The sequence below is a fragment of the Fistularia commersonii genome, chromosome 4, assembly GCF_037954325.1.
Source record: "Fistularia commersonii isolate RoL2024-O1a breed Wild chromosome 4, RoL_Fcom_v1.0, whole genome shotgun sequence".
In the NCBI taxonomy this organism is placed as follows: Eukaryota; Metazoa; Chordata; class Actinopteri; order Syngnathiformes; family Fistulariidae; genus Fistularia; species Fistularia commersonii.
In genome coordinates this window covers 16,871,428-16,898,036 of record NC_141287.1, presented here as the reverse complement: position 1 = coordinate 16,898,036, position 26,609 = coordinate 16,871,428, and the positions used below count along the sequence as shown (strand labels likewise).

Below are 26,609 nucleotides of genomic sequence, written 5' to 3'. Positions count from 1 at the left end.
ATTCTCCCCACTCCTGCTATCCCGTCTATGTGTGTTGGTAGCCTCGTATCTTCGCCTGAGTCCTTGGGCTCGTTCATTTCTGAGGTTCCCAAGGGACACGGCTTGATGTACTGCAACGGCCTTGCCAAGTGTCCACCATTGTCATTTCTTTCTTTTTTTCTGAATGTTAAAGCTGTTACTGTATTATTTCCTCCACTAACATGTAACTCTCAGTGCTACTGGTATTAACGGCAATAGATCATTCTGTCTTTCTCACTTTGAGGCAGAAGGCAGCGGACAATGAGCTTGGATCGCCACTGTTGCCAAGTGGTTGCTCAAGGGGAAAATGCTGTTTTTTTTTTTAAATTATCTTAAAGAGTGCGTTTTACAGCTATGGTACATGTAATGTGTCACAAGACAACAAGATTGTGATTTGTGCTATAAAAAATCTGACTAGACCTTACTTAATGCGTGAGGGGAATAAACACCCATCTGACAGTTCTGTTAATTTAACTACTCTTTAACTCATGCGTACCTTGTTCTTTCAACATGTTTTACCTTGATTAATGAGCTGTCCTGCCTCCATGTCTCCATCCCAGTAATGGGGATGGTCTGTGACTGAATCCTTGCAGCATGGTTAGTTAAATTGTCAATACAAACAGAATACATTGTCAAAATATATTATTTTTCACGAAAAAATTAAACCAGTAATGGTTGCTATAATTACTGTATGACGTGGCGCACAGACCTTAACATGGCTATGCATCTCTCACCTTTATTTTCTGTGATACTATAAAAAATACCTCGTTAAATATTCTTGTGTGTGCATGTGTGTGTGTGTGTGTGTGTGTGGCAACGTATTGCCATAGTAATCGACCTTTCATCTCGCCCTCGGAGTAGCTGCATGCTTTCGTGCGAAATATGTCTCCAGATAATTAAGCTGTTCGCAAATGAGCTGCGACCCCAACAAAACAGACACACACACACACACACACACTCATGCAGAGAAAACAATCCTGCAGGAGAGCACCACATGCACGCGCGCGGGCGCGCACACACGCTCAGCAGACCATAATTCCACATCAAAAGAAGCAGATATAGGCGGTTTTCTTTTTTTTTTTTTTTTAAATAATGGCTGCAAAAAGATGATAAACAGAGCAGGAAGTATCTTCAAGCAATGTCATATCTCTGCGCTCGTTTTTTTCTTTTTTTTATTTTATTTTAATTTCTCAACTTCCTTCTATGCGCTCTTAAGACAGGCTCAGAGGATTTTTATATTTAATTCTAAAGCGAGAGATTGGTCGGTCACACTTCGTCTTATTAGCATGATGAGCTGTATAAACCCCCGCCACTGCAGGATTTGGAGCTGCGTTGAAGGCGAGGCAAAAAGCGCGCACTCGTGTGTGTGTATATGTGTGTGTGTGAGAGAGAGAGAGAGAGAGCGAGAGAGGGAGAGAGAGATTGAGAGAGATAGAGTGAGAGAGAGAGAGTGAGAAGGAGAGAGAGATAGAGAGAGAGGAGAGAGAGCGCGCCAGCCACTAACTTTCACTCCTCCTTGCACAGTTGAGCTCACAGAAAAAGCCGGAGCTGCGTGGAGAGCTCCACTCCAGAGGTGAACTTGCTCTATTTCTGCGACAGTTAAGCCTTCCACCCGTGGGGGGTGAAGAGGGAGAAAAGTGGGGGTTGGGAGAACCTACCACCAAGATGACATTTCTAACTTCTTGGCACCGGTGGATTTTTATCTTCTCTATCCGTCTGTTTTTGTGCGCCTCTCCGGCTCGATCTGAGGGAAATACTATCCGGTACCAGACCAACGAGGAGGACGCGTCTGGCACCGTCATCGGCCACCTGGCGAAGGACATGTCCTTGAGTGTGTCCCACACCTCCAAGACAAATTTCAGGATGATGAAACAATTCAACGACTCGTTCATCCGAGTGAGGGAAAGCGACGGGGAGCTGGTCGTGGGGCAACGCGTGGACAGGGAGAGACTCTGCAGGCACACGCCACAGTGTCTGGTCACTTTCGACGTGGTGAATTTCTCCAAAGACCGCTATAAGTTGATCCACGTCGAAGTGGAAGTAAAGGACATCAACGACAACGCGCCGGAGTTTCCGAGCGCGGAGTCCATCGCGGAGATTTCGGAGAACGCGGCCGTGGGGTCACGGGTGCCCCTGGATCCGGCCGCGGACGCGGACGTGGGTTCCAACTACATCCAGAGCTATCAGATTTCAGTCAACAGTCACTTCACTATCGACGTGCTCCTGAGAGCGGATGGGGTTAAATATGCGGAATTGGTGCTCATGAAGGAACTGGACCGGGAGACTCAGTCGTCTTACACGTTGGAGTTGGTGGCCGCGGACGGAGGGGAGCCGCGCCGGTCGGGGTCCACGAAGATCACCGTGAGAGTCACCGACTTCAACGACAACAGCCCCGTTTTCGACCAGAGTAGTTTCGCCGTCAGTTTGCCGGAGGACGCGCCGCCGGGCTCCGTGATCCTGGACCTGAACGCGGTCGACGCGGACGAGGGTCTGAACGGCGAGGTGGTGTACGGCTTCGGGAAACAGGTTTCCCACGAAATTCGGGAACTTTTCCGCGTCAACAACAAGTCGGGTCGTCTGACGCTCCGGAGCGCCGTGGATTTCGAGGAGAAGAGCACCTACGAGCTCGATGTGCAGGCGACCGACCTGGGACCCAACCCGACCCCCTCCGTGTGCAAAATCATCATCCACGTCACGGACGTCAACGACAACGCCCCCGAGATCAGCATCACCCCCATGACCTCCATCACCACCGGCGCGGCGTATGTCAGCGAGGCGGCGGACAAGGACAGCCTGGTGGCGCTGATCAGCACCTCGGACAGGGACTCCGGGGTGAACGGCCAGGTTCACTGCACCCTTTACGGCCACGACCACTTCAAGCTCCGCCAGGCCTACGAGGACAGCTACATGATCGTCACGGCCGCGGCCTTGGACCGCGAGAGGATCAGTGAGTACAATTTGACCGTCATGGCGGAGGATTTCGGCTCGCCCCCGCTGAGGAAGATCACCCAGTACACCATCAGGCTCAGCGACGAGAACGACAACGCCCCCGAGTTCACTCAAGCCGTCTATGAGGTTTTGGTGGTGGAGAATAACGCCCCGGGCGCGTACGTCACCACCGTGGATGCCAGGGACGCCGACCTGGGCAACAACGGCAAAATCACCTACAGGCTCGTGGACGGGGTCATCATGGGTTCCCCGGTGAACACGTTCGTGTCGCTGAATTCCGTGTCGGGCTCCATATACGCGCTGAGAAGTTTCAACTACGAGGTGATGAAACAGCTGGACGTGCACATCCAGGCGAGCGACGGGGGGTCTCCCCAGCTGCAGAGCACAGCTGTCATCAGACTGAAAATCGTGGATCAGAATGACAATCAACCCTCTATCATCGAGCCGCCTCTATACAAAGGCTCCGCCGACGTTTTCCTGCCCAAAGATGCACCCGCGGGTTACCTGGTCACCCAGATAAAGGCAACCGATGCGGACGAGGGCGAAAACGCACAGCTGTCCTACAGAATCACAGAGGGCGGACCCCTGGGTTTCACCGTCGACAAAGAAACGGGGAAGGTGCACGCGAGCAGGCAGCTGACGTATGATATCACGGACAATGTTAAAGTCGTAGTGTCGGTCCGTGACAATGGCTCGCCCGCGCTCACCTCCACAGCCATTATACACTTCAATTTCATAGAGGGAACTCTACCCAGCATACCCTCTGTGGCTCAAAACGGCAGTGAGGATGGCTTTGAATGGGACATGTCCATAGCCATCATAATTGTCCTGGCAGGGAGCTGCTCTCTACTCCTGCTGGCTATCATTCTCATCACAACCATTTGCAGCCGCCGGAAAAGAGAGACAAGGGAGGGGTACGATGACAAAGAAGACATACCAAAAGTGGAAAATGGTGAAAATGGTCATATTGATTCGATGATTGGCAACCACAAAGGCAAAACGTTTGATGCCCACCCGTTTCCGGAGAAACCTCCCGTGGCCGGTGGCAACGCAGCAGAGGTGAGCTGCGAGGACGGAAGGCAGGCGACGGGCATGTTTGAGTCCAACAGCAGGGTCATGGAGGGGAAATTAAAAGTATGTTATTTTTCTTAAGAGACGAGCGAAACCGTGTCAAACGCACAAGTTTTTGTTTTTTTTTTTCCCCCTTTTTTTGTCCCAACCAACCTTGACTCAATTTTTTTTTGTCTGTATCTTTTGCAGGGCTACTCTACTTTACCTGGATACGGGAAGGAATCCGTCAGGCCAATAACAATATGGAAGGGTAACTCATTCACAACCATCTCAGCAAGAGACCCTCACATCAGTGGCAAGGACAGCGGGAAAGGGGACAGTGACTTCAATGACAGTGATTCTGACATAAGCGGGGACGTGCACAAAAAAGAGTCAACTCCTACAAATAGTGAGTGTGTTAAAAATGTGACGGTGAATTAGTGTTTTGAAAAAGCCATATGCAATAAGCAGAGGCAGTTACAGAGAATGTGCATTGCAGTGAACTGACTTGGATTGTATTGTTTCTGCAGCTCTCTGGGCATGCACAAGCGAGTGCAAAGTGTTGGGACACTCGGACAGATGCTGGAGCCCCTCGGCTACAAGGCCCAACACGAGCCTGGCCTGTGGACCCAATCTGTCGACGTTCTCCAAGACAGCCACACTTCCCCGGGACACCAGGAGGGAAAACTACTATCCAGCGCACATACCTAAAACCAACGGTCTGCAGAGCGTGTATGAAAAAGTCCAACACCAGGAATTCGATTACATACTTGTTGGTCCCCCGACACCGGCCAGAATACAGGAGACAGATGAAATATCTCTCCCGGAGTACACAAATTCATAAGACAGTCTGAAAGAACATATTGTCAGCAGAAGGGACTTTGTCTTTATACTGTACAGTCGTTTTATCTTCATCGATCTGTATTGGTTTGTTGCTGTGTTTTGAAGTGTGACATATTTGTCTTTTGGTTCATATGAGACAGTCCATTGTATCATGTGTAATATGCAAGATTTTGTACATTAATAATATATTTTTCATAATGACTCAATGTAAAGAGGAATTTTATTATGAATTTTCAGGAGCATGTGTTATTATTTATGGGGCATGACCAATGATATTTAGACCGGGGCCTTTCCGCTGTGAAGAACAATCTGAAAGGTGATCTTGTTTGTGGTAGATTTTGTCACATTGTTGCACAAATAAACAGTTAAAAGCAACCATGCAGAAGCTTAGCTATCTCATTTAACAGGACCCTACAATCTAATAGGCAGAGTGCAACCTATTATTCCGAGAACACATTGGAGAGCACAAAGAATAACCTCAGCCGAGCTGACTGAATATATTTAATTTGCCTTAAAGGCTTATGAACTGTAATAAGTAAAATATGGTTCTCTAAACTGACAGCACACATTAAACAATGCCATTTTCCCCATGAACAACGTGCTGCCTTCTATTTGCATGCAAATACCACATTGCTGATTAAATGTTCATACAATTACATATTTGTTGAAGGTCAGAGAATCCCATCACCTCTCTGATTGCCTTCCAACTCACCAATTGAACGCCCCCCCCCAAAAAAGAAATATGTAGTTCAATGTGTATCCAAGCAACAGCAGCTGGCAGCGCACATTTGACTTAATTTTCATACTATGTCTCTCCTTGTTATTTACTATGAGCGGGGCCATGTAACTAACCTTGACCAACAAACTACCTTTGTCCTTTTGATGAATCAGAAAAAAAACATTCAGTTAGCCAACGCGTGTATTTGAAGTTGCATGCGCTGTCATAAGTCGGTGGTGTCGTGCTGCTTGGCGTGGGCAAGTAAAGATCCTCCGATCTGCTAACATGTTCAGCAACACATAATCTGCATTAGATTGTGCAAGTGTGGCCGCTGAAGTGGAAGGTGAATTCAAGGGGAAAATAACTTTATACCAGTGAAATTATCCCTCCATGCTCATGACGGGGAAGAAATTCAAATTACTGGCTGACAAAAACCTTACTGAAATGCCTTCTTAGGTGGTTGTCTTACATTAAAAGTAAGGGGACACTGAGTATGAATAAACACAACAAATTATTGACATTTTGCCTCTTGAGTCCATGCAGCTTTTTCAAATTTGCCTCAAAAGTATTGTTATCATTATGATACCACAGGATGGCCACCTTGTTTTAGGCAGAATGGACTCACAGGTAACATCAAGATGAAGAATCTAGCTCAAAGAATTCACAAATGTCTGAGCGTCATTCGCAGTGAAATGTCAAATAGCCGTCTGGAGGATGAGCCGGTTCCCCAAAGAGAAGGATGACAGTATTGAAGGAGGAATAATGGGGGACATCAGGGGAGATGAAATGGAAAAATATCAAAGAACCACCTGTGGATCGGGTTGTTTTGAACACTGCGTGTCGCCGGTAAGACGGGCTTTTTCTCTAAAAATATAATTGACAAACTTGGCAGTAGAATTAGACAGCAGTCAATCTTTGAATTCATCAGGTTTGTAGCCTGCACTTATTAGATGTTCTCCATTACTTTTTCTTTTTTTTTAATTTTTTTATGTAAAATGCGTCAGGTTCAAGCCGCATCCGCTGCACCACTGTCTCCACGTCTCCTGAAAATCGGAGCCGTGGTTCTTTTTGTTGTGGCAGTGTTAACTTTATGTGTGTCCCTGGCCGTGCTCCACCTGAGGAAAGAGGACGATCAAAATGTAAGTGTTGACTGAGGCTTGTGTCAGAGTTAGTACACTTTTACCTCAATAAGATCGGCAAATGAGAAAATAGGGATTTCATTTCTTTGTTTGGAATAATCATGATGACAAAGTGATCTCAGACATGATTGATTGTGTTTTCTTGAAAGTGTTTCAGATTAAAAATGCCCTATCAATAATCCTCATGATGAAGAATTGTACTTAATTCTATTGGCAATTTATCTTCAGAAACAAATCCAATGTTCCATTTTAACTTCGCCATTGTATGGGAAATATTGTGATGTTTACATGAGTCCTAATGAGCCCACCTGACGGGAAAAAAAACATTCCCCTTCAAAAAATTTCATCAATCCTCTTCAAAGCAACATCCCCCGCTGTGCTTTGCTCGATACCGGGGCTGCGAAAACTACACAGGATTTCTAAAATAAAAGCGACAACAAAGATTACTATGCTAGCTTGAGCGACATGAAGCTTTTGTCCCTGTATATCATTTAGCCCGTTGTTTTGTTACTGTTTTTTATTTCCCTCTGCTGTTTTGCTCGTATCTTGACTAACCAGTCATTTAACATTTCCCTTTGAACACGGCCAGGTTTATAGTGTTCATTATAGTATGAACATCAATGGGGAGGTGAGAGAGGGCTCTGTGGAAATTGATTCTGACAACAACCTGGAGAGATTTAAAACTGTGAGTGGAGCAGAGGAAGCGATGGAGATGCATGACTTTCAAATTGTGAGTGAACATGTCCTTGTTCTCTTTTTCCTGAAGTACCTCAGCTGAGACTTTGTGTGTGCTTAGGCAAAGCTGTGAGTGTAAACATGGCATCTCTGTGATTTGGTGCAGGGAATAACTGGAATCCGGTTCTTTGGAGGAGACAAGTGCTATATAAAATCCCAAATCAAAGCAAACCTTCCACACATGGGAGCTCAGAACAAAGAGTCACTGATGTTTGACCTGGTATAATGCAAAGTACTTTTTCTTCTTTTAAAACAGATTTTTTTTTTTTCCCCTTCATCTGAGTAATTCAAAGTACTCTATTTTTTCCCTGCCAGACAGATGAAATCATGCCAGTGAGGTTTGATGAGGAGTTCCTCATATGGGTTGCTGCACAGCAGCCGCTGAAGGACACCAGCTTTCTGAGCAAAAAGATTCTGGGTCTCTGCGGGGAGCTTCCGATATACTGGCTCCAACCTATATATCCGAAAGGTTCCACGTTTCTTCCTTTTGTTAGTTTCCTACAGGGGAGAGTGCATTTTGTTTAAATGACTTCACATTCTTCAAAGTTGATTTTAAGTTCAGTTGCCATTGGCCTGATTATTCTTTGGCACGCTTGTAAAATTGACTTGTCTTGTTTGAAAAGTTTACAGAACACATGTGATGACACAGTACACTTAGAGACATACACCCCAAAAAAAGGCTCTCTTGTATTGAATTAAAAAAGAATGATCTTGAAATATGCAAAACTTCACATAACTGCTGCTAATTGAATTATTCAGGGCATCTGAGACAGATCAAGCTATGTAGGATTGAGCTCTGAGGACATGTTTTGCATCTTGTGGATGTTGACCTCATACTCTTGCCTCATGTGACAACTGGAACAGATGGGCCGAGGAGAAAGAGGGACGTAAAACAAGCCAAACGGCAGTTAAATACGGAGAAGTTTGATGCCGCCGCCGAACAGAGGGACCCGGTGAGTCACACAAGGGATGCCACCTCCAGAGTTGAGGAAGAAGAGGAGCGGGAACAGTTGAACGCGGGATCAGCATACAATCCCGAAAACCCCTACCATGTAAGTGTCAAATCCCTCAACGCCATTGCTCATGGTACACGAGGCTTGTGGCGGGTTATTTTTCGTTAACTATCGAGAGTCATTTAAGACGCCCTCGGGCAACCCCTTAAGAAACATTAGGAATGGAAACGTCTCTGTTTTGTCAACACTTCAAAACAGCATCTTTCAGGAGCCAGACTTATTAAAAATGTATTAACACAAAAATGGAATTACACGCTGTGGAAATTGATTAACCTGAATTTGGTCTTTGCATTCATGGTGTGAATGAGCTTCTGTTCTTTAAGTGCAACCATAGTGACTATAATTACAGGTCAGTCTGGTAACAGTTGCCTTTTGAAGTTGATGATCTTGCGAATTGAAGTGAAAATTCCCATTGATTACGAAATGCTCACATTGCTACAAAAAGTGGAGTCAAGATTTTGAGATGAAGGGAGGTGAAAGTTGTGAAAACATTTCCAATTGCAAATGAATAGGTATTTAAAAGAAAAGCTTGCCTTTCAAAATTAATGCTGATTTAAAACTTCAGCGCAGCAGAGGGACCGCAGAGGAGGACGGCATGACTTTCGACACCATGCTGGACCACCAGGGAATCTGCTGTGCAGAGTGTCAACGCGGCTACACCCACTGCCAGAGAATATGCGAGCCTCTGCGTGGCCACTGGCCCTGGCCTTACAACTACAGAGGATGCCAATTAGCTTGCAGAGTCATTATGCCTTGTCGCTGGTGGGTGGCCCGTATTTTAGGTATTGTGTAGGATCACATCTTTAATCTTATCACAGAACCTAAAGCAGGGGTGGGCAATTATTTTGGCTGGCGGGCCACGCTTCTTAATTCATTTCTATGCCTGCGCCAACCAGTTGTCATGTAAATCGAACAAAATGAAAATTGCAATTTAAATATTTGAATTTTTTGGCATTTTATTTCAACTTTAAAATCATTAATGATCATATAAATGTACCAACATTATTTTGTCCATACAAAATTAAACCAAAAGAAAAAAATATGGATTTTTTTTAATTCAAATTGATTGAAAATACTTAAAATATTCGAAGAAAATAGCTTGGCGGGCCGGATAAAAACGCAAAATGGGTCTGATGTGGCCCGTGGGATGTAAAGTGCCCATGTCTGCCCTAAAGGGTCTCCAAACTTTAGCTTCTTTGCATTTGCTTTTTTTTTTTTTTAATGTAAATAGCATATATAATTGAGACATGATATGAATATAATAGGACCAACATGACAATTTGGCCTGAAAATTCTTCATGTGAATGGGTGTTTTATTTTGTCTTTCTTTACATACAGTAAGACTGAAACACTGACAATCAGTTCCTTTTCTCAACAATCATGTCACAGTTACCGCAGCAATTTTGCGTCATGTAATACCATGGCTTAATGCACTGCTTAATGGAGGGTATGGGACTGAATCAAGGCTCAACATATTATGCACCATTTCTGACAGAAAAGCCTTCAATAAATTCAGATTTCTGTATATTCTGCCCTTGATGTAGATGTCTTCTTGTGTCACATGTTGTTTCCATGGTTCCACCGTTATCTCTCCTGATAGAAATTGAAGTGACAGGAATGTTTGCCACAACTTCCATTCACAGTTCAGAATCATATTGAGGGCAACGCAATTTTTTGCGCACTGACATCTGCATTGATGTGAACTAATGTGAGACGAGTGTCGTGGAAATGATGGAAAATATTTTTACAAAAGTGACATTTTTATTAAACAAATAAATCTTTTTTATTTTCTCGGTGAACCGAGGAGCTAAACCACCAAATAGCGTGATCATCAGAGACGTTTTAGTTATGCCGCTTGTTATTTGGGCTCGTGGCATCGGCTATTGTGAATCTCGAAATCAAAAGAAATCTGATTAGGGTCTCTAAAGCCATATGCCAACTTTCTAAATAATTGAGAGGAGACATGTTGCGATCATGATGATTTCACAGAGGGTGATCCAGGCACATCAAATTACAACAGATGTGAAATTGCACCATATCTGCCAATAAAGCCGCATTGAAACTCTGAAGCAGTATGAGGAAACAACACAAAGAGATGCTTGTCTCACTGCTTTGAGATTTTCCTGGTTTTCATGGGGGTAGAGGTGCTTATCACATCTGTGGTGCTGATAAGACGTCCTCTGTGCTTCCGTAGGCTATATAATATTAATCCCTCTCCCACGTCTGCAGATGCACTTAAAGGAAGGTGACAAGCATGACATATCCAGGACCTCCTGATGGCGCGTGCTCTGGAGTGCAGCCGCTAAAAGAGCCCCAAGTACCCTCAAGTGATGTAAATTTACAGGGGGAGTCCAATTTCCATCACAGCACTGTCACTGCCATGGTCATTAAACTAAATCATCCCGCTGCGTGTCACACGGCTCCCCTCAATAATGGAGTTATACTTGGGCTGCAGATTGCAGCACAACAGTGTATGTCTGACCTGACAGCAGCTGTGAGGGTATCCTGAGCATTATTTCATCTTTTAAAAATCATGGGCAGACAGCGTATATGAGCTTTGGAGAAACTCAGATATCATCAATTGTGAGAGCCCTATCTTAGACACACCAGCTTCAATTTGGTAGGCAAGCACATCCTCTCTAAAGTTAGTAGCACCGGCTGATATTTAAAAACCGAGTCTCGCCTGCCTGTTGCAGTCAGCAAATTCATTGGGCTTCTCTCAAAATAGGTTTAGCTCCACAAGACAAGAGCTCCTAGTCTAAGCACAACAAAAGAAGATGAAGAATACAAAGCAAAAAGCAAGAAACAAAAAACACCACAGGCAACAATAGCAATGGCATTTAAACAGAGAAGACACACATACAGTTGTGCAAAAGAACAGCAGTTTTGTTATCCCAGGGCCTTGTTTTTAAAAAATCTTGTTTCCCTTTGCATTCCAAAGAGGAAAATATACCCTTTTCAAGTAGCGACGACAAACGTGATGGAGAGCACCTTCAGAATGGGAGACAGTGGTGTCTTTTTGTTTGTCTTCCCTCTGGAGCCAAGCTTACCCTGGGAGCCCTGCAGGCCAAGGAACAAACAGAGCTTTGTGAACACTGACCCACTGTGCCCAGCACCCAGGCTGCAAACCTCCACGTCTGTGCTAATAGGAAACCGCAGACGAGGAGGCTGCAACAGCCAGGGGAAGGGAACTTTCTCGCATCCACCTGTGCTTTCATCATCAGCCATCAAAACCAGAAGAGCAGGCAGGGTGCTTTTTTTGACAACGGAATTAAAAGATTTTTCATAACCTTCCTCTTAGCACTTACACGATACATGTGGAATACCTTAACCGGTGATTTATTTTTTTGGACAAGAGTTTGTGCTAATCAATCCTGGGCACTCACTCGAGCTCCTAATAAAAATGTCAATAGCCTGTCATAAATTTGCCTGTTGTTGACCGGGGTACATTAGATGTGTGAAGTGAAGCACTCTAGTAAACGTGTCCTACATTTGATTGCATGTTTTCCATTATATCCAGACATGAATGAAATAAACAGTAGTGACAGTCCATTTTGCACCTTAACCAGAACATAGAAACCCTTTTAGTCTAGCTCATTATGTTTTTCTGCAAGAGAAAACTGCAGTACATTTATGGATGCTGGCGGTGTGCAAACCACAGTTTTGCACCTGCAATAGCTACCAAGAAACCAAACACTTGTGTTTTCTTTTCCCCTGAATGGTCAGAAATAATATGGCTGGACCAAAAAAAAAAGGGGGTGGGGGGGGGGTGGGGGGTACAAGGCTTAAACACTTTTTAATCCCATGGTTGAGTGGCTACTTGCAGCAAGTCTGACTCTGTCTGACATTTGCAGGTCTCTGAAGTTTGCCTGCAATTGATGGGGGGCTCCACTTGAGTCTCTCCTACTCTCACTTTCACCCTATTTAGTATGCAAGTCCCAAATGGTCATGAATTAAATGGCTGCTGCTATTTTATAAGGAAGCCTGTCTTGTTTATTCCACTAAGCTTTAAGTATCGGTGAATAGCACTTTCTTTGTAATGAAAGATTATTCTCCTGAGCAACTCGACTCTGCACTCACTGCAGGATTTTCTTTCTCTGTATTGCACTTGGTTGCATGGTATTCTTGTTTCACACAAATGGAAAACCTGTAGTGGGGTGTAGGTCTAAATTGGACACAGTATAAGGACTCACACCATTGTTCTCATGGAGAAAACTGCACATGCAACAATGTGGTGGAGGATTCAGCCAGCAGGCAGCAGACATCAAGAGTTTCTTATTGTATTTGCATCAATCCTATGCTTTCATTTGCCAACCGGAGCGTTTCTCATTATTGCAGGACACTTGTCATTTCAATGCCGAGGATACCATTGAATTAGAAACATAAATGTGCGGGTTTAGTTTTTGAAAAGTTGTGCCACAAGGATGAAAATTAAAAAGGTTCTCAAATAAAATATGACATTTGTTGAAATCTCAGTCACTATAGGATGTACCCCACATCACACCCTTGGTTGGAATGTTTAAAAAGAGCTATAAATATCTCAAAGCTGAATCAAATCGAGCGTACACATCTACAAATGTTGAAAAAAAAACAGTTCCTCCACAAAGCAATGTCAAGAGGCTTGCAGCATGAAAGCAAAAGTTGTCCAAAGAGTTGTGAAGTACTGACAAAGTTTATGAAGTAAATGTGTTTTTAATCCTCAGCAGCATGTGCAACAATGAGGAAGCCTGAGTGCTTAGATATGCCACCCCCAGGGCAGGCTCTATACTTAAGGCTTACAACAGCCTCATTATCTCTCTCAACTCACAGCAGATCCTAGCAGCAGTTTGTCACAGGCAGGCTCCTCTCTGCCAGTAGGCATCAGACCAATCTTCCTGCAACACTACTGTACATAATTGCCATATGGACAGCATTTTGAGTCAGACTGAAGACTAAAAAGCCCTCTAGGCAGATTCCCCAGATAACTAAATGAATATTTTATCTCATTTCCATCTAATTTACACCGCATTATTATACAGAACTGAAATTTTTAATTAATTGATAGAACAGATCAAACACAGGTTTACACTTTGATTTTCGGGAGCTGTTATTTTGATAATTTGCATGACTTTTTCTTTTTTTTTTTTTCCCATGCTAAGCTTTTTAATCTTCCAGAATTTCAGCATCTCAATATAGAAACGCTATAATAAAACATACAGCAAATTAATAACTGTCAGCACACATGAAATGCTTGTCTTGGTAGTGTGAGCAGTAGCAGTGAGAAGTCCTTTTACCTGCCACCCCACTGATTAATTAATTTCACACTGCTTAATTAAATCCACAGTCTGGGCAGCACCGTGGGGAGCTCTATACCAGCCTTGTGTGTACAGAGATTACTAAAGAAGGTCTCAGACACCCGCTCTCTCCCTGATATTGACACTGACGTCACCCTCTCTGGATACTAGAGCATGATTGTGTCAATGTCGGCTGACACTTGAGCTTTTTACTGCTGGGTAAATGATAGGCGGGCACCATTTGTTTTTGCTTTTTTTTTTTATCAGCTGGCATTTACATTAACAAGAGACTGAGGGGATTTCTGGGTATTTAACACACATCCTTATGTGCCAGAAGTGGCTTAGAATGTGTGCTTCTGAAGTGTATAAACATTGGATTTCCATGATTGTCTCACATAGATATAATCCAGTTTGAGAATTGCAATACCAACAGGAATCATTTTCAGAAATGCGGGTTGAGAATGTTTAGCGCTCCTGAAAGGTAAGATTTTAAACCCTTTGCTGTTGTCAACGTGCTCAGTGTGACCCATCTTGTCCCCTAATACAACTTTCTAATCTAACTTTGTTTCTTCGAGAGGTGACACCATCAAAGAGCTTCTATTGAAGAACTGCACATGTTCTCATCTAGGCAATGAAGTGTTTCATGGAGTGGTTGCAGGAGATTTGTAACCTTGATTCAGGTGATTTTTGCATTTTTCAGTACTTAGACCAAACACCTACAGGAGAAAATATATCTGTCCTCACAACTTTCTTGCTTTCTGTCACTCAAGAAAGTTTGGGAATTGTAAATTAGAGTATAAAAAGTTCCAGTCACCCAAAAAAATTATGTCACCGTCTCCATTTTTAGAGTAAGATTTAGAGCAATATCTGTTTATAGCATTTCCTGTTTGATTTTCTTACACACAGTGCACAGTATACCTCTTCCACTTACGTTATTGTCACCTCTATAAATCATATTACACTAATGTGTGTGTGTCGTGAGTATTTATACACACACACCCACACACACACAGATATATGCACAAATACAAACATACATGAATGTAATTTTGCGTGTGTATATATATATATATATATATATATATATATATATATATATATATATATATATATGCTTCTGTCATCTGCGTCATCAGCGTTTGAAAATCATTAGCAGCTAACAGAGCATATCTCGATATTTTTCCATACTAACGTTGTTCCCAACCCTGGGGCTTTCAAAGGAATGATTATAAAACCCAATAACAAAATCAGAATTTTATTTCTGTATTCTTTTTTCCAAAACAGCTGTTCCAAACACAAAACTAAAGGGAAAATAAAGATTATTAGCTATTCATACTAGAATACTATTGTATTTGAATAATTGACAGAGGGCAGATGAAAATGAGTTATTAAGTAAAAGCCAAAACAAAAATTTGTTTAAAGAGATGACTTGAAAGCAAGCAATGATTTTTCTCTCCTGATTCTTTTCGACTCCGAGGAGTGGCAGCGCTGACAGCTTTCACTCTAGTCCTATTAGAACCTTATCAAGGGATCTCAGCCAATGTGCTGCTACATCATGCTGAGCATTGAAAATCAACAAGATCATTTTAAAACCCATCCGGAAACAGACGGACAGGCATTGAGGCAAAGCAAATATTTGGGCGAAATGAAGTTCATTTATTTTTTTATTATCAATACCGCTTATCCAGCATGCAGCCTATCCCAGTCATTTGGCAATAGGCAGAGTTTATCCCTGGACCAGTTACCAGTCAATCACTGGGCCACAGATAGAGACATACAAACATCCAACTCTCACATTCACATGCCTGAGTTATTCGATTGACCCACTGCATGTTTTTGGATTGTGGGAGGAGACTCGTGCAGACATGGGGAGAATATGCAAACTGTACACAGAAAGGCCCCCTGAAACACGTTTCTATGTTCAGGTGTAATTCCAATGCTCTGCCCCCTTGCAATGTTGTTTTTTCAATCCATGAAAACCTCGCAATTGCAAAAATGAAAGGCAATACAACATTTAAGTCAATAAGTATTTCTCAGTTGGTAAAAACACATATGAGTTGGGTATTTCAGATGGGACTTAGAAATTAGGCTGTTATCTAAAACACTCTTTTGATGAATGTACCACCTGTTAAGGCAAGTAAAGGAGATGCTGAATGTCTGGAGGACATCACATTGTGATGTGTTTATTGTAGTTCCAAATAATTAGGACTCCTGAAATATTTAGAGAAAAAAAAACATAAAACATTTAAAGGGTTGGAGTGGGTTAACCTTGGGCCGTTCACTTCATTAAGGCTGTGTCATGGCTGGGCAGAGGTAGTCTTGGATGGATTGCCATGTGATTGGGAGCACATGGCTGGTGCTGGTTCCAGGCAATCAGTGAGAACCTAAAAGCCAGAACTTTGAGCCTCACTGGTTGCTGGGTCATTCGCCAATTTCCCTTCCCCAGTTTCTCCTTTCCCCCGGCATTGTAAACCCATGCATTTCACCAGACCGCCACTTCTCTCTGTGTTGTGAACATGTGCACCTCCCTCGTCGGTGTATGCTAACGCCTACTGCCTAGCCGTCTTCTCCCGACCAGGAACCTGACCGTTCCTGCTCAGCGTCCCTCTGATCATTTCTGGACAGGTTTCCTCCCCGTCGGTGTAAGCCAGTGCCTCTTACCTGGCTGCTCGTCCCTGACCGGGCCTGTTCCTCGATGGTGTATGCCGGCACCTTCTGCCCAGTAGCCTGCTCCTGCCCTGCTGCCCCCCTACGTGGACTGCCTGCCCCGCCTGACATGGACAGCCAGCCCCTGGCCTCCCATCACCGCCCTGGTCTGCCTATATCCGCCCTGCATCCTCCCACCCAGTCTGCGTGTACCTGATCATTGGTCAAAGTAAATTTGCTTTTTTCTAACCCAATCTTACTTGGTTCAGAGTCCTGTGTTCATATTCATATTTGCCAACTTTTAAAAGCAAATGGGTTACTGAAAATTCTAAATATGTCTTTTAAATCTGTGAAAAGCAGAGATCATTCAACCATTTTTAGGATTCCACTCATACCAATGGATAGTTTTGGAATCCGGCCTCAATTAAATCGAGAGCATGAAAGAAAACAATTTTGAATGCAGGAAAAGTGTTTAAGCGTGCAGGCAGACTGGAGCTTCCCTCTCTGTCATTGTCTGACATGCTGGGATTATTGTAGACGTGCACTAAGGCTGGAAATAAAAACGATTTGCAATTAACTCTGGATAGGTAGTGGTTACAACATTACAAGGTTCCTTTTACTCCCAGGTTTATTAAATAAGAAGGAAGTAACAGTGCCTGTTTTTTTCTGCAAATGTTTAGGTCACATGTTTCATATGTTGATTTGAATCAAAGGTTTTATCATGACCACACATCTGATTGCTGTTTAGCTTAGTTCCAAATTCTGGATCTGGTTCTCTTCTCAGATAAAAAAAAAAGAAAAATCGGATATTGGGGTGATACCCCTCCCTCCACAGACACACACACTATCATGTTGAGATAATCTACAAATACTAACTTAAACAAGTTTTTGAAGCATTTTGAAACAATTTTCATCTCCAGTGAAAAAACACTAGGTACTGAACCCCTGAAACACCATCTGTTAATTCACCTGCAAAATGACTGCATGGGATGGAATACACAGTTTCCCCTCGTCATTCTGTTGAAACTTTTATTTTGTATCTTCATAAACAAGTAAACACATTTTGAGTCAGGTGCTTCATTTTATTTCCATTCCAGTCCAGTCTACTACTACAACTACTACAACTATACAACTTTTTTCACAGTTTTCCCCAATAAAAAAACCAATCTATCACAAGGAACCTGAGGCTTATTTATTTGGCACATTCACATTTTGAGGAGTGATACTACCAGATGTGCAAAGGGACATGGGCCAACATTTATTCATATATATATATATATATATATATATATATGTATAGATGCCTGGTTAATCTCACAATTGCACCCAAAAAATTAGAAATTCCATGAAAATGAAATTCAGTGGTATACTATAAGTTGTAAACATCTTAAGAAAACAACCCAAATGTAAACCTTTACGATAGTTTTCTGTTATGTAAGCATCAAAAACACCCTAAGTAGTTTTTTATACAAATGACTGAATCCGTACAAACAGAACTTTGCTCTTTACTGACACAAGATAAACTTTTAATAGGCCTCCCAGCACAGTTTTGCTAACTGATACAGTATTAAGTGGAAGAACAGCGTTCTATTTGTGCTTGCCTTGTCCTGTGACAGCAAGACCTATCAGGTGCTCATGTCTTCCCCCTCCCTCCCATCCGTCTCTCCTCCTGACCTCATTCTGTCATCTTCATTTTCCTTCTTCCCCACTCTCAGGTCTTTTATAAAGTGTCTCCATGCATTACACATTTAACAATGCATTAAAAATAGGCCACCATCAATCAGTCATTCAGTGGTAGAAACAGAATCTACTTGTGGCACCAATTTGATATGATGCTCAAGATTCAGGAACCAAAAGCCGGAAACTCCTGAGCTGCTCTGTTTGAGGAACTTAAGAAGATGAAAGCATATATTTATATGCTAATACTACTACTAATACACCATAAAAACCACCACCATAATAATTTTGAAATTGCTCGCGGTGCCGTGCTTCTTTCAGAATCCAGAAAAAGAATCCAAATAATGTATATGTAGGTGGTAAGCCGTGACAAGATTCCTCTTGATGGGTGCCAGGTTAACATCATGCCCAACTGAGTGATTGGAGAACTGCGATACAGGATAGACACTAGGTAAAATCTGATGTAAGGGCTGAGCGTGAGTCAAGCCCTGGGGGTGAGCAGTCTGAGCAGTCGGACTCCACGTTGCTCATCCTGAAGCAGATGTTCAACTTAGGAAAACATTACAATGAGACAATGCATCATGTCACTCACAAGGCACTTAAATACATCTGGGAGGCATGTCCAGGTGGCAGAGATACAGTGCCGTGAGGGGAAATACGTTTAAAGCGAGATTTAAAACAGAAATTGTTATAATGAACTCACAATGCGATTTCATGGTTTCACATGCGCGCCGCGAACGCAGCAAGGAGGCGCAGCAGACGGCTGCTTGTGAACCTTGGTGTTGTTGCTTTGCTCTGAGGCTTGCTCCTGCACTCTGCACTTCAAAACAGACTGTGCCTCATCGGTGGTAACAGCTTGAAGAGGCAGACAACAACTGCAAAGACACGCCTGAGGGACCACACACAGACAAACACACCAACACACAAAATGTATTTACCATCAATCTCATGAAGCTAAACTGTACTCTTCTAGATTTATATGAGAGGCAATAATGGCGTTATCACAATGCAGCCCGTTGTTTGTCTTTGAATTGTGATCTACCGGAGAAGCATTGAGACTTTATTAAAGCATTCATTCAAATAAAGATAATAGACGTCAGGGTTCCTCAGTAGAAGGAATCAAGTTACACACTACGGAGAGTGCGTTCATAAGGTATGTTGTAAAATACGCAATGACGCAAATGACATATTTAAAAATATATAACAGAAAGAATTTGAAGAGAACACAATTTTCCTTGTCCTAGATTTTAAACTCCCTTTCTGTCTCGAACAAGGGTTTTTCGGCCAATTTTCACTTATAACAGTGCTGGGTCCTCGCTCACTCCAGCCTCCGGTCCATGTTCTAGACATTACTCCGTATATCTGCGATGACACACCACAGCTCATTCAGCGGCCATCACAATATTTTCCCCCCCAAAAGACGTGGTGGAAATGAATTGTACCACATGAAGCAACAACTGCGAGAAAAAATGAAGAGCGCGGCAGTTCCATCTTACTTTGAAGCATCTCTTAAATCTTTTGCTGACGATGTATAGTGCAATAGGGTTGATGCACGAGTTGATGGATGCCATGTTAATGCCAAAATAGTCCAGGACAAGAAAGACACTGAAACAAAGGATATAACGTTAGTATATAACTAGTTAGCAGGGCATAATCTGTGTAAAAAGTTATGAATCCCTGGAGCATACCTCAATAGCTGACACCTATTGGGATCTTTCTCATCATATATGGTTGATTTTAATATTCTACTGAGATATAATGGCAACCAACAGAAGGCAAAAATGATCACCAAGCAAAAGACTGTTTTTGCAGTCTCTCGTCTCTTGAAAGAGAAAACGAAACGCTAAAGTTACAACCAATGCAAAAACTTTGTAAGACACGTTTGAAATATATCGGAATCACAGTGGGTAATTTAAAACCTGCTTAGTGTGGGTGCTCAATGTGTTCTCTGTATTCCTCAGCATTTTCCTGGCCATTAGCGTGTAGAAGATGGCAGTCCAGGCGAGTGGCATGCAAAAGTAGAAACCAAACAGCCACCAGTCCTTTACTGATTTATAAAACTGTTGATTAAACATGACAGAAGCCCTCAGTCATTTGGAGCTACATTCAGACTGATGTTCAGAGGTTACTATCTGAAAGCTTTTCATGCATAAATCAACATTTGAGACACGTGTACATCATTGAACCGGATGACAGCGTATCTGTTGAATAAGGGGGAGAAGAGGGGGGGGGGGATCAAAGCTTTTGTTTCTTTTGTTAGTATAGTTTCAAACATATTGAAGATGAAATGGCAATAACATCAAACAAATGCGGATCTGTTTGCTTATTTTTGTGCCGGGTGTACTACCTGCATGAACTGTGTTCGTTGCATTGGATGGAGCAGACATATTTGCAGGTGCTTGTCTTTATAGTCCACACTTATCATATCAAAGCCAACAGCTTCAGGTACAGCCAGCATTATGGAAATAACCCATATCAAAGTTATTTCCATTGCAGTCCACACCGAAACCCTGATGCCTTTGATTTGTTTCCAAGATACTATAGCTCGGTATCTGCAAAAAAAAAATCAGTGAGAAAATTTAATGCTGGACTTTTCTTTGTAACACTGTTGTATTTTCCATTTAAAGAAGAAAGGCTAAGACTAAACAAATAATGCCGCTTGATAGTGCCTGTGCTGGCAAAACATAATTTCACGCGAGCGCAGAACAATGCTGCTTATCTCCTTACCTGTCAATGCTTAGAGCACATAAGCTCAACACCGTGATTCCAACAGAGGTTTTTTGTATAAAAGGGACAAGCTTGCACAACATCAGTCCAAATGGCCAATCTTCTGCCATGAGCTGTTAAAAAACAGAAAGGTATTTTCTGTAATAACACCTGCGATCAATTCACAGAAAACTTGAAGCCTCGACACCATTGGAAAGTAAAGGAAAAAACAAGATAAAGTGCCATATTTTCACATTGAAATTGCAAACCTGGTGCTGGAAAGCTCACCCTGTACGTGTTGACTGGAATGTCAATCACAATGTGGATAAGATCCCCCAAAGCTAGACTAGCAATGAGAATGTTGGGTCCACTTCGCATGCATTTGTTAACATATATGATTTTCAGTAGGACTGAGTTCCCCAGTACCCCGACGACAAAAACTGCAACCGAGACTACAATATTGACGTATTTGAACGTGTCTCTGATTTGAGCCGACTCTAGGCACATCGGGGGTTGGGGTGTGTTTGGTCCTGCCACTGGGGGTGGAAGAATTGAGTCGTTGGATTTCTCTCTTCCCTCCGTTTCAAGACCAGGGGACGCTGTTACAGAGAGTTCAATAACAGAGAGTGGCTGTGAATTCTGAATGTTGGCCTCTCCATTGATGAGAATATTTCCCAAACAAAGGATTAGAGCTGATGTCCACATTGTTGATGATTTCTTCAAAATAAGGCCTGCGTTGAATTGAAAATGACAGTGAACATAATTAGCCCGACATGTAAGCTTTGAGAGTCAGAAGAGGCTCTCTGAGGTTAGGGATTAATTTAATTTACAAACAAATCAATAGATATTCATTATTCCGTCTTACCTTCAGATGTTACGGAAACTCTTATTTCCACTAACAAAGCTGCGCGCTCATCTCAATGACTGAACTTGTTTTCTCTGTGCCTGCTGTAAGTGCAGGAAACCAGGAGAGGGACGGATTTATAGACCGGGGTATTATTGTCGGCATAAGTCATCAATCTGTCATCGGTGACTGTAATTACCTCCCTTGATGCAACACACTGAATGAAAGGATGGCGCTGAAGCGCACTGTCTGTTATCAAAGAATGAGATCATTTTATGAGCTCCAGTAGGGATATCATGATACAATAGTTTCCACTTCTTCAGTCAAAATTGTCAATTTCTGTGAAAAATAAGTGTTTCACCCCAAAACCCAACACTATGGTGAGGCTGCAGAACTTGTATCCCATAACCCCGGTGTTCTCTCTGTGACTGCGTGACATTTTAGATGTACTTGATGCTGAGGAAGTCTGCTGCCAGGGCCAAAACATGTGAGCAATCATGAAAAGATATAGTTATAACCATATAAGACACAGTGACTAACCCCAAGAGATATGCTTCAGTTGACATATCATATTTATATGAGTCAGTTTCCATCCAAGTGGAGAGATACTGCCACTGCCTCTCCAGAGAGCCCTATAGACACTGACTTCTTACCTCAATGGATTCATGACAACCTGACAAGCCTGAAGGAAAAGGAGATATGCACAGACCAGATGATCTCATTGTTAATATCATATTACAGTACTCCCACTCTCCTAAGAAAACTCAAATCTGTGTTCCGCCAGCAACACCTTTGCAGAGAAGACACTGGTATTCTTAAAAAGAACACTTAAAGCAACGCAGATTTTATGTCAACTGTTCACAGTTACTCTACATATAACATTACTGTAACTATTCTTTTTCTCGGCATGGAGCTCACTGGAGAGAACCAAGATGCTTCAGTGCACAGGCGCACAAAGAACATGAAAATGAAAATGAAAAAAAAATCTCCTGTGAATACGCCGAGCTATGCATCATGTGTTATTTGTTTTAACTGCTTTTTGCTGTTTCAAACTACTATGTGTGCTCAGTGGCCTTGGTTCAGGCATTTCCATTTTTGTCTAAAAATGATGGATATACAAATACAAATAGGGATATGAGAGTATTTTAGGCATCATCAGAGCATAATTGTTTCTGTCAGTTGTTGAACATGGCAATCATTTATTTACTTTATCTGAAGTATTTGTTGAAGCTGCTATTACTGTGGTGGTAGCTGCATGTACAGTCTCAGTTAAAATGATAGGTGTGTTTATAATCTGGCAAATACCTCTGAATAAACTTAATCTTAAATGCTATTAACATCCATCCATTATAATATTGTCTTTTGATTCAGAAAATTCACATAAACAATTTGTCAGAAATGAATGGATATTAATAATGTATACGATCATTTATCTTTGAACACATCGTTGCTTCATTGGCTCGGAACAACCTTTTCAAATCATCTTTTTTGTAGAAGTCAAGACAGTGTTGTTTGATGTACTGCGATTACTGGTGACGCAAGTTCCACTGATCCACTTATAAACTAATGTAATTATTTACAGATATTTTTGGTTTAGAACATCTATGCTGGTGTTCTAAACTTTTACACATCCTTTAAGTGAGCCTCAAAATGTGATCCAAATTCTACATGGCTGAAATGTTTTCTAGCATCTTTGACCTAAAAGGGATAGTTTTCACCTGAACATTTTTCTACATAAATATTGAAATGTATTCAAAGACTTGCATAGTCTCTGGATGGTAGTGCCGTCAAAAGACAATTTATTTATGCTCTCAGACAGCCAGTGATATTGAGGCAAAATTGTTAGTCATGGTCAGACATTGTTGGTGGGATAATAGTGACGATTTAGAGATTCGCTTTCTTACATGGTTGTGTTGTCGTCTAACGGGCAGATTTAAACATATATTTATGGTGGAGAAAATTTAAGCATCAATTTTTCATGTTGTCGTCATCCATTGGGAACAAGTTTGACTTTTTTCCCCAGACAGACTTATTATTGCATTTGTTTGAATCAGTCTTGTACAAATATAATTGACTCAATGGCAAACACATAGAACCCGGGGTTAGCAAAAGATTATGTAACTCTGGTTGAATAACAAGGATTTAAAAATACAGATGTTCCTCAAAGGCATCATAACCGGGCAGGAGATGTTCCAAATACGAGAGATGCCCTGGGTTTTTGTTTTCCATCTACCCTATTAGTGAGGGAAGAGTCTGCAGCTCTGAAAGTTATCACGGGGTCAGAAAACTCGGGTAAATGATATGTTCCAACACTATCATCCTTGTAGTTTGTTCAGAGAGAAGATATCGCTGTTTCTGTTGGAGAAAAAGTTAGGTGAAACCGAGTGCTTTTTTGTTTGGCTGATAGCATTAATTTCATCATAAATAATTTGGCACCTCACCTTGGGAATGTGCTAAAACTAACATTGCCATTAGGTAATCTTGTGAATGTAAATTGCACTTGCTGAGTGAAATTGAGCAAATTAGCTGTCTTGTTCAGCTGACTAGTTTGCACTTTGTAGCGACACTAAAGTGCATGGCTGATACGCTGGTCCAATACACTGGCTGAACTTTAACCAAGGACTCTCAAAACTCTCACTTGTTTCATGCACGACTCCAGGAAGAGAAAGATGCATGTTTTATATTAAACCTTGGAAAAAGGGATGGCTCAGTTTAAAATGTTTATTTCAGTGTGGAAACGTGTATGCATATTTCATGTACAGTGAGACCAGTGTAGCGTTTTGAAATAGTTATAACTGTCAGCACTGAACGGTGTTGGTCTCTGGTGTTCTGTGCAGAGCAGTAGGAACTGTTTAAAGGAATTTTAATTCGCTCTGAAGCACCCGGCTTTCACGAAAAATATTCCCAGCTCCAGCATTATTTTTTTACCAAACTAACACGTCCAACACACAAAATATTAAAATATGTGGATTTATCAACATATAATACATCAAAAGACAGAGCAAAGTTTCCAATCCGAGCCAGAAAAACCCAGCCCAAGGTCGTGTTATTGGCTATTTTACAAGCACTGCTTTACTAAAAACTGCTTTGTCACAAAATACAGAGAAAATATTTATTTATGAACATTAACATTTTGAGCATTTTAATGGTGAATATTAATTTGACATTTTTCATTTCAATTTTATGAAAGGTCTCATGCAGAGTGCCTAACATTACATGATCACTGTCTTGGCTAAAGTGGATGCAAAAATCCAACCCTCCCAAAAGAGCAAATAAAAGGCTGAAGAAATGCGGCCTTTGTTAACAGACCATCTGTACACTATTCTTTGAAAAATGTAATCTATCCTACTGAGAGACATAGGAGTGAAGAAAAGAAATGCCTTGGTCTTCGTTGATTTAAATGAATCATATTGTTCATCTGACAGATCTGAAGTCTCTGTAGATTAAAACAGCTAAGCGATCTTATCAACATTCAAACACACTTCATTGGAGACCAGTAAGTGAATGTCCCTGTTCATGCATTCGGAATGATACTCATTATGTTGCTGGTTCACGCTGTCATGCTGTCACGCTCAGTTGAGTGCAAAACTAGGCATAAACAGTATTGTTGATTAGGTCAGTTCAGCAGCAGAATGCATGACAGGATTATTTGTAAAGTAATGAGGAACAAATACAACTTATATCACAGCTGGACTGACAACTTGCTCTGGGTCCAGGGAAGCTGATACTTCACACAGAACACAGAAGAGTCAAATCATTTATTGTCACATGCACAGTGCAGAAACGTGTTTCCCTGGACGGTGAAATTTCTACTTTGTTTTCCGCGGTGCATTGGGATATGAATTGATGTGAAATAATAGTAAACATTTTATAAATATTTTATTTTCCAACAGTTTGGCAGAGCAATAAGATATTTGATTGCAACTTGGTGTGCAATTTGTGTTGGCAGTGCTTACAGTTACAAAGTGAGCGCAGCATTGGCTGTGCAGGATGTAAAGTGCAAAACAGAAGAATGGGTGTCAGCTGTTAAGGAGACTGATGGCAGTCGGGTAGAACGAGTTCTTCAGCCGAGTCGTTCTATATTTCACACTCCTGTACCTCCGGCCAGAGGGTCGGAGCGTGAACAGTCCGTGTTGAGGGTGGGTGTGGTCCTTGGCGATGGAGGCAGCCCTCCTGTGGACTCTGTGGTGGTTGATGGGATTCTGGTGATCCTCTCTGCAGTGTTTACCGCTCGCAGCAAGCGTCTGCAATCCAGAACAGTGGTGCTGTCGCACCACACAGTGATGCAGCTGGTCAGGATGCTCTCAACAATGCAGCTGTAGAAGTTGCTGAGGATCTCGGGTGACATGCCAAACCAAGCCACTGTTGAGACCTCCTGACCATCTGCGTGATGTTAAGGGACCAGGTGAGGTCATCACTTATGTGGATACCCAGGTATCTGAAGCTGCTCACCCTCTCAACCTCAAGACCTTGAAGGAAAAGTGGCTGACGAGGTCTCCTCTTCTTCTCCATGTCTACTATCATCTCCTTGTTCTTGCCCTTGGTGAGGGTGAAGTGTGTTTTCCTCACACCACTTCACTAGACTGGGCAACTCCATCCCATAGGCCGTTTTGTCTCCGCCAGTGATGCGTCCTATCACTGGGTATGTCTTCTGCAAACTTCAGCATGATATTGTCCTCATGGAAAGCGACACAGTCGTGGGTAAACAGGGTGCAGAGGATGGGGCTGAGGACGCATCCCTGGGGAGTACCCGTGTTCATGGTTATGCTGCCTGAGGTCCTATTACCCATTCTGACGGACTGAGGTCTGCCTGTCAGGAAGTCCAGGAGCCAGTCACAGAGGGTGGGGTGCGGGCCAAGGGTGGACATTTTGTTTGTTAGTTTGTGGGGTATGACGATATTGAATGCAGAGCTGTAGTCCACAAAGAGCATCCTTATGTAGGAGTCTTTGTTTTCCAGGTGGGAGAGGGAGTAGTGAAGGGTAGCGGCTATGGCGTCT

The 26,609-nt window shown here is 42.4% G+C and overlaps 3 protein-coding genes across 3 annotated transcripts; 2 read left to right on the top strand and 1 right to left on the bottom strand.

Annotated features, from left to right (window-relative positions):
* The first annotated feature begins 1,544 nt into the window (after positions 1–1,544).
* On the top strand, positions 1,545–5,235 carry pcdh8.2 (protocadherin 8, tandem duplication 2). The gene is made up of 3 exons (XM_086145636.1): positions 1,545–4,101; positions 4,228–4,426; positions 4,548–5,235. The coding sequence occupies exons 1-3, from the start codon at positions 1,684–1,686 to the stop codon at positions 4,859–4,861; spliced, it is 2,931 nt and encodes a 976-aa protein (XP_086001762.1). The 5' UTR covers positions 1,545–1,683; the 3' UTR covers positions 4,862–5,235.
* A 1,101-nt stretch (positions 5,236–6,336) lies between these two features.
* Positions 6,337–9,899, top strand: cnmd (chondromodulin). Its single transcript, XM_086144647.1, has 7 exons — positions 6,337–6,424; positions 6,583–6,717; positions 7,307–7,447; positions 7,559–7,672; positions 7,768–7,921; positions 8,317–8,504; positions 9,031–9,899. The coding sequence occupies exons 1-7, from the start codon at positions 6,341–6,343 to the stop codon at positions 9,256–9,258; spliced, it is 1,044 nt and encodes a 347-aa protein (XP_086000773.1). The 5' UTR covers positions 6,337–6,340; the 3' UTR covers positions 9,259–9,899.
* Positions 9,900–18,508: 8,609 nt separating this feature from the next.
* Positions 18,509–26,123, bottom strand: ednrbb (endothelin receptor type Bb). Its single transcript, XM_086144523.1, has 10 exons — positions 25,984–26,123; positions 25,710–25,855; positions 21,056–21,498; positions 20,789–20,901; positions 20,409–20,613; positions 19,981–20,121; positions 19,750–19,883; positions 19,558–19,666; positions 18,786–18,950; positions 18,509–18,610 (listed from the first exon to the last, which is right to left on the bottom strand). The coding sequence occupies exons 1-10, from the start codon at positions 26,121–26,123 to the stop codon at positions 18,509–18,511; spliced, it is 1,698 nt and encodes a 565-aa protein (XP_086000649.1).
* Between the last annotated feature and the right edge of the window lie 486 nt (positions 26,124–26,609).